This window comes from Triticum dicoccoides, chromosome 1A (genome assembly GCF_002162155.2).
Source record: "Triticum dicoccoides isolate Atlit2015 ecotype Zavitan chromosome 1A, WEW_v2.0, whole genome shotgun sequence".
Lineage (NCBI taxonomy): Eukaryota > Viridiplantae > Streptophyta > Magnoliopsida > Poales > Poaceae > Triticum > Triticum dicoccoides.
In genome coordinates, this window is record NC_041380.1 from 400435570 (window position 1) to 400447642 (window position 12073).

Below are 12073 nucleotides of genomic sequence, written 5' to 3' on the forward strand. Positions count from 1 at the left end.
TTCGTGGAGGAACTTTGCTACCTTACTGAAGCATAAGAGGTAGGAGTTTTCCGTTCCATATCTCATTGGTACTCTTGATGTGGAAGAAAAGACGAGAGCAAAGGACACACATGCTCGAGGTATTGAGGGAGGATCTAGTGCCAATCTGGTACAGAAGAAAAACTTCCAGCCCCACAAGTTCAAGAACAAGGGCAAGTTTGATGGGAAGAACAAGGTTGTACAACACACGAACTTCAAGAAGAAGAATGACAATAAGAAAGGAGTTTGTCATGTGTGTGGAGATCCTGATCATTGGGTTCCTAGTTGCCCTAATCGCTATGACAAGCATCATCTTGGGAAAGGCGGCAAGACCACTAATGTTGTCATTGGAGACATTGACATGCAGGATGCCAGGTATGGTATATTTCCCACGGTTCTTTTAGTATGCCATTCTCCTGATTGGTTGATTGACATGGGTGCTAATGTGCATGTATGCGGTGATATTCCCATGTTTTCGTCTTATCAGACTGCAGGGACTTCCACCGTGCTGATGGGCAATGGTTCAAGTGCTTATGTTCGTGGTGTTGGCATGGTCGATCTGAAGTTTACTTCAGGGAAGATCATGCGGCTGAAGAACATGCATTATGTCCCCTCCGTCAATAAAAATCTTGTTAGCAGATCTCTTCTGTGTATAGATGGCTACAAGCTTGTATTTGAGTCGAATAAATTTGTAATATCCAAGTATGGAACCTTTTTTGGTAAAGGCTATGAGTCAGGAGGCCTGTTTCATTTATCCTTGTCAGACATTTGCAATGAAGTTGTTAATCATGTTTGCAAAAACAATGAATCAAATGTGTGGCATTCACGTCTCTGTCATGTTAACTTTGGTTGTATGTCATGACTAGCCAAGTTGAACTTAATCCCTAGTTTCACCACTGTCAAGGGATCTAAGTGTCAAGTGTGTGTGCAAGCTAAGCAACCTCGTAAGTCTCATATGACTGCGGAAACAAGAAATCTTGCACCACTAGAGCTCATACATTCAGATCTTTGTGGAACGAATGGTGTGTTGACAAAAGGTGGAAAGAAGTATTTTATGATGTTAATTGATGACTCCACTAGATACTGCCATGTGTATCTTCTGAAATCTAAGGATGAGGCTTTGAACTATTTCAAGATCTATAAAGCCGAAGCGGAAAACCAACTTGATCGAAAGATCAAGAGGCTTAGGTCCGATCGTGGTGGAGAGTATTTCTCAAATGAATTTGATTCCTTTTGTGCGGAACATGGTATAATCCATGAGAGGACGCCTCCCTATTCACCTCAGTCAAATGGGGGGTCGAAAGAAAGAACCATACTCTAACTGATTTGGTTAACACCATGTTAGACACATCGGGTCTCTCCAAGGCATGGCGGGGGAAGGTAATATTGACGACATGTCATGTCCTAAACCGAGTTCCCACAAAGAACAAAGAGATAACTCCATTCAAGGAATGGGAGAAGAAAAGGTTAAAGCTCTCTTATCTACGAACCCGGGGTTGTTTGGCGAAAGTCAATGTGCCAATTCCAAAGAAGTGCAAGCTTGGACCAAAGATTGTGGATTGTGTTTTCCTGGGATATGCTTTTCATAACATTGGTTATAGATTCTTGGTTGTAAAATTTGAGGTACCTGATATGCATGTCGGTACGATCATGGAGTCGAATGATGCGACTTTCTTTGAAGATATCTTTCCCATCAAGGATATGGCTACCTCATCTAATCAGGAGATGCCTAGCTCATCGGATCAGGACCAAGTTAATATTACTAAACATGCCATTTCGATAGAACACTTTGAAAATCATGTGGAGGAGAACAATGAAGTTCCTACTAGGAGCAAGAGACAGAGGAATGTAAAGTCCTTTGGTGATGACTTTCTTGTCTATCTAATAGATGACACTCCCAGTTCTATTTCAGAGGCCTATGCATCTAAAGATGCCGACTACTGGAAGGAAGCGGTCTGTAGTGAGATGGATTCCATCTTGGCAAATGAAACTTGGGAGATAACTGACCGTCCTTATGGGTGCAAACCTATAGGGTGCAAATGGGTATTCAAGAAGAAACTTAGGCCTGATGGTACTATTGAGAAATACAAGGCATGGCTCGTGGCCAAGGGTTATACCCAAAAGGAAGGTGAATATTTCTTTGATACTTACTCACTTGTGGCTCGACTGACCACTATATGAGTTCTACTTTCACTAGCTGCCTCACATGGTCTTCTCGTTCATCAAATGGATGTTAAGACTACTTTCCTAAATGGAGAGTTGGACGAGGAAATTTATATGGAACAACCTGATGGGTTCATAGTAGATGGTCAGGAAGGAAAAGTGTGCAAGTTGTTGAAGTCTTTGTATGGACTTAAGCAAGCACCCAAGCAGTGGCATGAGAAGTTTGAAAGAACTTTAACAACTGCAGGTTTCGTTGTAAACGAAGCTGATAAATGTGTGTACTATCGCCATGGTGGGGGCGAGGGAGTTATCCTTTGCTTGTATGTTGATGACATACTGATTTTTGGAACAAATCTGAATGTTATTAAGGAGGTCAAGGATTTCCTATCTTGTTGTTTTGAGATGAAGGATTTAGTAGTGGCTGATGTCATTCTGAACATCAAGTTGTTGAGAGACGATGATGGAGGGATTACATTGCTTCAATCCCACTATGTGGAAAAGATCTTGAGTCGCTTTGGCTGTAGTGACTGCAAGCCCTCTCCAACACCATATGATGCCAATGTGTTGCTTCGAAAGAATCAAAGAATTGCTAGAGATCAATTGAAATATTCTCATATTATTGGCTCGCTTATGTACTTAGCCAGTGCTACAAGACCTGACATCTCTTTTCCTATTAGCAAACTGAGCCGGTTTGTCTCAAAACCAGGAAATGTGCATTGGAAAGCTCTAGAGAGAGTTTTGCGTTATTTGAAAGGCACTTTGAATTGGATTTCACTACACTGGGCACCCAAAGGTGCTTGAAGGGTATAGTGACTCAAACTGAATCTCAGATGCTGATGACATATAAGGCCACGGGCGGATATGTATTCACTCATGGAGGTGGCGCTGTTTCTTGGAAGTATTGCAAGCAGACCATCTTAACGAGGTCAATAATGGAAGTAGAACTCCACTAGATACAACTACAGTCGAAGTAGATTGGCTTCGTCGGCTCTTGAATGACTTGCCGGTTGTTGAGAAACCTATATTGGGTATCCTTATGAACTGCGACAATCAAACTATGATCACCAAAGTGAGCAGCTCAAATGATAACATGAAAGTCATCAAGACACGTTCGGAGAAGGTTAAAGTCTATCCGAAAAATGAGAAACTCCGGAGTTATTGCATTGGATTATATCCAAACATCTAAAAATTTGGCAAATACTTTTACTAAGGGTCTATCACGTAATGTGATAGATAATGCATAGAGGGAGATGGGTATGAGACCCACGATATGAGTTGTTCACAGTGGTAACCTAGTCTATGTGATCGGAGATCCTATGAATTAGATGTGAAAGACAAGCTGTTGGTCAACTGAGAGGAGAGTATCCTTACTGTTAACAATACCACTCCATGAAGATGCAATACTCTCCTAAATTTGCATGGCAGGTTGATGTATATCTTAATCTACGTGGCTCATTTAAGCATAGATGTTGTCCTGCAAAATATCTTTTGAAGAACACACCTATATGAGTCCGATTGTCAAACGTCGCAATCTATGAGAGTAGGGTTCTCTCTAGTAAACTCATGAAAGGTCACGAAGTATGACACATAAGCTCCACCCGCGGGGAAGACCCACGGTAGCCTAGTATCGGTCAAGGCTTTGTGTGAAGCTAGATTCGCAGAAAACTTGCAGTTCAAGGCCCAACCCACTGTTTAAGTTGCTTACTAGTGTAGCATAGAGTTCTAGGTGGAAGTTCAATTTAACAGTCTTCACTACAGTACCGATATATAAAACAGTGTTTTGTAAGCAAAGGCAAATTTTGTGTGCCTCTCGGATCTAGTGGGGGATTGCTAGGATTTTATCTATTTATGGGCTAGGCCAATAACAATTTCAGAAATTCCTAATAAATCCTAGAGGCCCACTTAGCCCATTTGTGCAAGGAAAGGGGCACTACTAAAGTTTAGTCCCACATTGCTAGTTTAGAGGAAGTTGGACTTTTTATAAGGGAGGTTTTTCCCCACATGTATAAGCATGAGAACAAGAGGGACATCCCCGCGCACTCCTCCTCCGCCGTCCGCCTCGCCACGCCATGCCTCGCCTCGCCTCGTCACGCTGCGCCGCGGATTGCGGAAATGAGCCGATGTCTAATTTTTTCTGTAGCGGACACTGAATCCGAACGGCGCGTCTCTTCGGCTGAAGTCCGTTTGCTTCATCTCCCGTCGCTAGCCTCTTGCCTCCTTCTCTCGCGCCTATAAAACTGAGGTCGCTCCTCTCAGAGAGACGCACCAGAAGTTCTCCTTCCTGTCGCCACCGGTTCCAATCTCTGAGCTGTTGTTGTCTTTCTCATCCCGGCTTGCGGCGTGCACCGGTGTCGGGACAGTAGGCCTCCGAAACCCCACCGCTTTGAGTCTTGTAGAAGAGAAGGGTGATAAGGTCTTTGAGGAGCGCTTTACGCAACTACTGATCGATTCATCACGGACGCTCCGGACACCAACGATTACTTCCCCAACGACGACTTCTTCCCCGACGTCGACAACCTCTTCGACGACATGGCTGGCAAGGATGTCGACCCCAAGTCCAGTGCTTCTGCTGCTGCTGTTGTCCCGTACGTGTTCTTCCTCTTTCTGTTAGAGGTCCTGTCTACTCTAGATATGTTTGGTTATAGTTCATTTTTGCAGATGTTGTTTAGCTTCTCACTGTCAGATTGCGTGACTTGTTTCTCTGCAATATAGTTATGTTTTATCTAGTATTTCTGTTAATAAAATCATATGATAAATTACTCATATTTCCAACAAAAAATCGTCACTTGTTGTATGTCTATTGAAGAAAGAAAATGTTATCTTTTTTTATTAACTAACCAATATGAGGTGCAAAGAGGGGATCTAATTTTTTTGTATGAAAACTATATCTCAATATATACGTGTAAGAAAACTCATTTTATTATAACTTCCTTTATTCTACTCAAACATTTTATGTGTTATGTTCGAAAGAGATCCCGCAATACTTTGTGGAAGAATTGCCGCTTGTTGTATATGTCTATTGAAGAAGGGAAATGTTGTCCTTTAAAAAAATGTCGCTTGTTTTCTTTGTCTGAAAGAATTCCTGAAATCAACTTTGAGCATTTAAGGCTTTGATGAATAATTATATTTTAGATAAATTTATTTATTATAGGTCATTTGACTGTAGCAGCGACTTCGTGGATTGGTTGGCACGGAAGAGTTGGCATGTTAGCAGTGACATCATATAAATTTAGTTAAGGATTATTTGTTATCATATTATTATGTTTCATCATTGTCCAATATATCGTCAGTTTACTCAAATTTATTTTCTTTGTTTATTTTTTCAAATATTTTATATAATATCTTATCATTATTACAAAAAGTAGACGACCACAACAACGTGCGCCATTACGATCTAGTAAGTTCCTCTTAAAACCACGGACTAGGAGGTTAACCATTTAAGTCTTCTATTCCTCTTCCCGAAGATTCTCAAACCTGTCGTCCAGTATCTAATTATCTCATCAAATGTTGTCATTCTTTCCATCGCACACTTGTCATTTGATTCCTTTTCATCAATTCCAACTCATGGACAATAGCTTGCCACGATGCGGGCGAAACAACGCGGAAAAACAGTGTCCAAAAGTGGCCATTGGGGTAGTAAAAAAATTCATTATTTTTTATGTTCACAAGATAAGTGTATACAATGCTTTTAAATATTTCAACCCCAAACTCACCAAAAATACAAATAGAGATAAACAAGGAAGACAAATCCAAATCTAAATAGTACTCCCATTTCTTTCTTTTGTCTTTCTGTGATATACATTCATTCTGGAATTGTCTTTTTATCTCTTTGTGCAGATGTGTAGAAACTTCGCAAAAAGCAGAAACCCTTGTTTTCTCAAAAAAAAAAAGAGAGCAGAAACCCTTGCAAACCCACGCGCATATAAAGCGGCGGCGGCGGCGGACGACCAGCCCTACCCGATACGAACCAAACCCAGATTTTCCCCGGGCGCCGCAGCCGCATTTCGTCGAGCACAGGACGCGCATGGCCATGGCTGCGCCCCACGTCTCGCACTCGCAGCCACCCGTCGGGCGCGCCGCTTTATTCGCTCACCCCACCACCGCGCAGAGCTCCTCCCCTCTCCGCCTCCCCCTCCACCGCGCCGCCGTCCGGCCCGTCCGCCTCTACGCTGTCTCCACCGATGCCGCCCCTGCCCCTGCCACCGCCGCCGCTGCGATGGACGCCGTGGCCGACTGGGGGCTCACCCCGCTCGCGGAGGCCGACCCGGAGGTGTACGACCTCATCGAGCGCGAGAAGCGGCGCCAGCGCACGGGCATCGAGCTAATCGCGTCCGAGAACTTCACCTCGCTCGCCGTCATGGAGGCGCTCGGTTCCCCGCTCACCAACAAGTACTCCGAGGGCATGCCCGGGGCGCGCTACTACGGCGGGAACGAGGTCATCGACGAGGTCGAGGAGCTCTGCCGCGCCCGCGCCCTCAAGGCGTTCCACCTCGACCCCGCCTCCTGGGGCGTCAACGTGCAGCCCTACTCCGGCTCCCCCGCCAACTTCGCCGCCTACACTGGGCTGCTCCAACCCCACGAGCGCATCATGGGGCTCGATCTGCCGTCCGGAGGACACCTCACTCATGGGTACTACACGGCCGGGGGCAAGAAGATTTCTGCCACCTCCATTTACTTTTCGAGCTTGCCCTACAAGGTGAGCTCCGACACCGGGTACGTCGACTATGATAGGCTGGAGGAGAAGGCCATGGATTTCCGCCCCAAGCTCATTATCTGTGGCGGGAGCGCGTACCCACGGGACTGGGATTATGCCAGGCTTAGGGCCATCGCGGACAAGTGCGGGGCCATGTTGCTGTGTGACATGGCTCATATTAGCGGTCTCGTTGCCGCTCAGGTATCGACTCTTCTGTGTTTCTGTGCCTTTTGATGATTAGATTATGTATTGCATCTGTTGCAAGTGTCTGACAGGAGCTAAACTAGGACTGTCGGTGTACTTCAGAAAATGCAGTAAATCACTCAAAATAGTTTTTTTATTAAAACAAGGTTCAACAAGTTTTAGTATGATATCGATTTAAATGTCAGTTGTCGTTATTTATTGCAACAATTGAGACCAAGCCTGATCAATTGTTGCAACAATGGATGCTCCCCCCCTGTATAATCATGTTCATGGAGGGTCCTGTCACTGAAAATAACATTGACCTTCCATGAAATTGTTTCGCTAAATTTGCTTACAGCCTCTCACTACTGAAATACAGTATTTTGTCGAGTCTATTGTGATAATAGTTATCATCAACATACAGTAAGGTAGTCGATTTCTGCATCCTCTAACAAGAGATGCTGTTTGCTGTCATTCTCTTGGTGTTTAAGGCCACATGAATTTCACTGGGTTTTGGCAGGAACTTTACTTTGAACTAAGCAATTTGCAAAGGCTACCTGTGGAACTCCCATATTCCAAGCTTCCGTTTAATTATTTTTTCACCTCATTGATATTATTTTGTTTTTTTTTTCTCTTACAGGAGGCTACGAATCCGTTTGAGTATTCTGATGTGGTTACCACCACCACCCACAAGAGTCTCCGAGGGCCAAGGTCTGGTATGATATTCTACAGGAAGGGCCCGAAGCCTCCCAAAAAAGGCCAGCCCGAGGGTGCTCTTTACGATTACGAGGACAAAATCAACTTTGCAGTGTTTCCATCACTCCAGGGTGGCCCTCACAACCACCAGATTGCTGCCCTGGCAGTTGGCCTGAAGCAGGCAATGTCACCTGGATTCAAGGCATATATTCAGCAGGTCAAGGCCAATGCTGTTGCCCTTGGAAACCATCTGATGAGTAAGGGCTACAAGATGGTTACTGATGGAACAGAGAACCACCTTGTTCTCTGGGATCTTCGCCCTCTTGGCTTGTCTGGTATGCAGAACAATTTAATTTGGCATCTGTTTATATGGTTGTATTCAGTGCTAACTTGCTCTAAAATTGGTTTTCTGAATTTATAGGTAACAAAGTTGAGAAAGTATGTGATCTGAGCAGCATTACACTCAACAAAAATGCCGTCTTTGGCGACAGCAGTGCACTGGCACCTGGTGGTGTGCGAATTGGTTAGTATCTCTTCCCAAATACGGTTTTGTTACTCCCTGTCTCCACATGTTTTGGAGGTTGTTAATGGTTACTGGCAAGAAAATAGGTCAGAAGGCACTCAAATTAATCATCTACTATAGTCATTCGCACTGGCCTGTGAGAGCATGTGAAGTATGAGGTGGCCCGACATATTAGTGTGTTGTGGATTTGTTAATAAATTTTCTTTCTTGTGGAATATTATTGCTTTTGCCCATGTATAAGGGTGTTCCCGTTTCATCTATGAAGGATCTTGCCTAGTCTAAATTGACTCCCATTGTTATTAGTGCAAGCTGAAAATTTTAATTTTTCCAAGGGCCTTTCTCCGAGTCTGAATCATCATTCGTCCACCACTTACTTAGCAAATACAGAAAAATATCCAGCTCACTAGATGCACTATTGTCATTCTCCCAATGTTCAACATCTTGTGTAAATTTATGAACTGGAATCTGTTCTGACTTTTATCCCAGTTTTTTGTTCTTTTTTCCTTTGTTGGTTTTGAAAGGCAACAAAGTACAATGATTGTGTTCAAGTTCTTAACCTTGCACTTGGAAGGTTCATGCCATCATTCTCTAATATTTTTCCTGAAAAGGCTTTCATTTAATTTGTGGCTGTTCAAGAATACAAAACCATGTTATTGTTAGGAGTTATGGTGTAATTACAGTGGAATGTCTATGTCATCACTCTAATACTTGTCTTGAAAAGGCTTGTCAACTTTGTTTTGTGATTGCTGAAGAATACAACAACACGTGAACTACTATATCTTCCAGCATAACGTACTTAAGCCGCTGGTTGCCTGATCCACATACCTGACATTTTAATCATTTGCCTACTTTAGAATTGCTCTTGCATGTTTAACCTTCATAAGATTTATTCCATTTTAGACATGCATCATTAATCTATCCCTCTTTGGACAATTGAGAAAAACGAAACATGCTGCACAGATGAACTCACTATACAGCTTTTTGTACGAGAAAACTGTTTTCTTTTTAGATTGAGAAAACTGGATATTGGGTACTTCTGTGCACGGATAAACTTCTGAAACATTAACGATACAATAGCATACCAGCTAAGTTCATTATATCTGAATGTCGGTTCTAGGTACACCTGCCATGACCTCGAGAGGTTTGGTCGAGAAGGACTTTGTGAAGATTGCTGAGTACCTTCATCAGGCTGTGGTCATCTGCTTGAATGTCCAGAAGCAGCGAGGTAAGCGTTACAATGATTTCATCGTTGACTTGGAGAAGAACAAGGACATCGCGGAGCTCAGGGCAGAGGTCGAGAAGTTTGCCATTGCATTTGAGATGCCTGGATTCCTGGTGTCAGACATGAAATACAAGGATTAGGCTGTGGTACCATGCAGATCGTTTTCTTGTAGCAGCAAATTGGTGCCCTTAAGGGGCTGATTGCTGTGCGCTAATCGTGATGTATGAATTATGGTTGAAAATGATATGACTCATGAATAATCATTGAAGGTATGGCATGAAATGGAGATGATATTTCCTAGCCTCAGTTTTCTAAGCGATTTGTGTGACCTCGTTGGCAGTTTGTTTATGTGTTTTTTGATGTTCAAGGATTTTTAGCGTCAGTGAGGCCCCCTGGCGGGAGCCTTGCTGGGTGCCCCACTTGTTATACGCGGGAGGGCACAAAGTTAAGACATGGTATTCTTTTACCAAAACTTCAAAGTGTTGCAGTACTTCAGTTTACCGTTTGTGTTTTTATCATCGTGTTTCTCGTAGTGAGATCTTCAATGGTATGCTTGGTGTATTTTCTGAGTATTGCTCTTATTGCTATCGCTGTACTTTCATGGCCCATTTGTCTTGTAGATGTACTGCCATAGGCGTATATTATTTTTTTGCTTGCTCTAGTTGTTTCTTTAATGCCGTGTGTGTATCAAGTGTATTGTCCTATTCGTAGTTGTTTTTGTACTAGTACTATTTACAGTGTATTTGATGTCGCATTGCCTAATTTGTTCTTTTTACTGCCTTGTGGTTCACATGTGTAGTTTTGTAATTGTTTTTTTTTGGACACTTGAAGTTTTTCTATCCTCTTCCGTATCCTTCCTTGGCATGGTTTAAACTTTCAACCGAATATTTAGATACAAAAAATCATTCCATTTGTTTCATTATGCTGCCTTCTGTTCATTCGAATTACACCAAGTGGTTTTTCGAAATGGTGAAGACTTTATGGCTCCTTTTGTAAGGAGTATTGCTTCACTGAATTTGCTTTTTTATTAGGCTCGCTATTCGAGTTTGATAGTTACTAGAAGAAAGAGGCGCCCTTTGCTGCGCCCGGATGTTTTTTTGATCATTGTAAATCAGTTTTCTGCTCTTGTATATCACCCGTGAGCTGAGCAACTTCATGGAACACATAAAACATGGGAAGAAAACAAGTGTCATGCCCAATTCATTCAGATGTAAACTAAGAAAAAAAACATGTACCATTTGAAATCTGTTTTTCGTTCGATCTGACATACATTTATCGATTTATATAATTTTGATACAAATCAATGCACAATGACTAAACAATATAGATTCAGCACTCACAATATATGTTTTGCTCAAGCTCATCATCACACCACATAATATCAAAATGGGTTTGCCTAGAATGATTGTTGTCCTCCATGAATTGAACAAAAGATGCAATTTTGTGAAAGATAAACAATAATTAATATAGATTTCAATTATCCCAAGCATTTAGAAGCAAAACAATACACCTTTCCATAATCCCAAGTTTGTAGAATTACGTTTTCTTTGGATGGACAGTAACCCGTGATCTTGTGAGATGATGATCCAACTTCATTTTTGATAGACTGGGGTGTAGACATTTAAGAAAAAAAAAATACAAGTAGAGAAATCTTTCACTAATACTAGCACATATGTCCGTACCTCGCAATGGGATAGATAATTGACGTGTCTACTGGAATCTCCGTCAGCATGGCCCAACAACATCCAAATTATGCCCGGCCACAGCAGAGAGACACACACTAAGATCTAGCACAAATTCATATCAGTAGTATGTTAAGAAGTATGGTACACATATAGTACGTTTGGTACAGTTTTTGTACTACGATTCTGATCTTAATAAAAGGATTCTATTAAATGTGTTTTAGGCCATCTTGGCATACGCTTGAAGATTAATAAAAAAAGTGTCTACGTATGAGCGAAGTGACCCTAGTTCGTTGCATAAAACTCGACATCTTATTTTTGTTGCACATAACGGTCCCACACTATGCAACAACCCATATATGCATACCCCTCCTACGTCCCTCGGTATTAATTCATTTTTATTATTGCATTGCATGCATGTCACGCCCTTGGTATTAATATCAATTTCTTTGTGTTATTCTCTCCTTCATTTTTTTAAAATCCTTCGTTCTTTTTTTATCCACTGATCACGTCCTTTATTCTCTTCGTTCTTTATTACTCCTATATGTCCCTTGAAATCGATCATTCATACTCCCTCCTATCCATATAGGCCCTCGTAACATATTTCGTATATATAAAGATGATATAAAAGTTATATTGTGTGTTAGCATTTCTCAAAATACACCATAGCAATTAATTAGGTTACTTAAGTTTATGCCCTGAAGGCCTGAACAGAATTTTAAAGTGGTTAACAGGAACAAATAATAGCACGATTGGAAACTGCGCATTTTTCTGATCAAATTACATATAGAAATTATTTTAATCTAAGTTATTGTTGCAAAGTTATAGCATAATCATGTTTAACATATTATGTGTAAATAATAAAAGGCAGGGACCTAACATGTTGAAAACAA

The 12073-nt window shown here is 41.9% G+C and overlaps 1 protein-coding gene across 1 annotated transcript; it reads left to right on the forward strand.

Moving 5' to 3' along the window:
- The first annotated feature begins 6126 nt into the window (after positions 1 to 6126).
- LOC119275785 (serine hydroxymethyltransferase 4-like) lies at positions 6127 to 9813 on the forward strand. Its single transcript, XM_037556702.1, has 4 exons — positions 6127 to 7075; positions 7698 to 8088; positions 8175 to 8276; positions 9394 to 9813. The coding sequence occupies exons 1-4, from the start codon at positions 6206 to 6208 to the stop codon at positions 9636 to 9638; spliced, it is 1608 nt and encodes a 535-aa protein (XP_037412599.1). The 5' UTR covers positions 6127 to 6205; the 3' UTR covers positions 9639 to 9813.
- The last annotated feature ends 2260 nt before the right edge of the window (positions 9814 to 12073 follow it).

What these genes read in the sequence shown, in the direction of transcription:
- LOC119275785 (XM_037556702.1), top strand. Translation starts at nt 6,206, where the DNA reads ATGGCCATGGCTGCGCCCCACGTCTCGCACTCGCAGCCACCCGTCGGG. An exon ending in TCGCCCTCTTGGCTTGTCTG is followed by an intron (nt 8,089 to 8,174) that starts GTATGCAGAACA and finishes CTGAATTTATAG; the next exon opens with GTAACAAAGTTGAGAAAGTA. An exon ending in ACCTGGTGGTGTGCGAATTG is followed by an intron (nt 8,277 to 9,393) that starts GTTAGTATCTCT and finishes TGTCGGTTCTAG; the next exon opens with GTACACCTGCCATGACCTCG.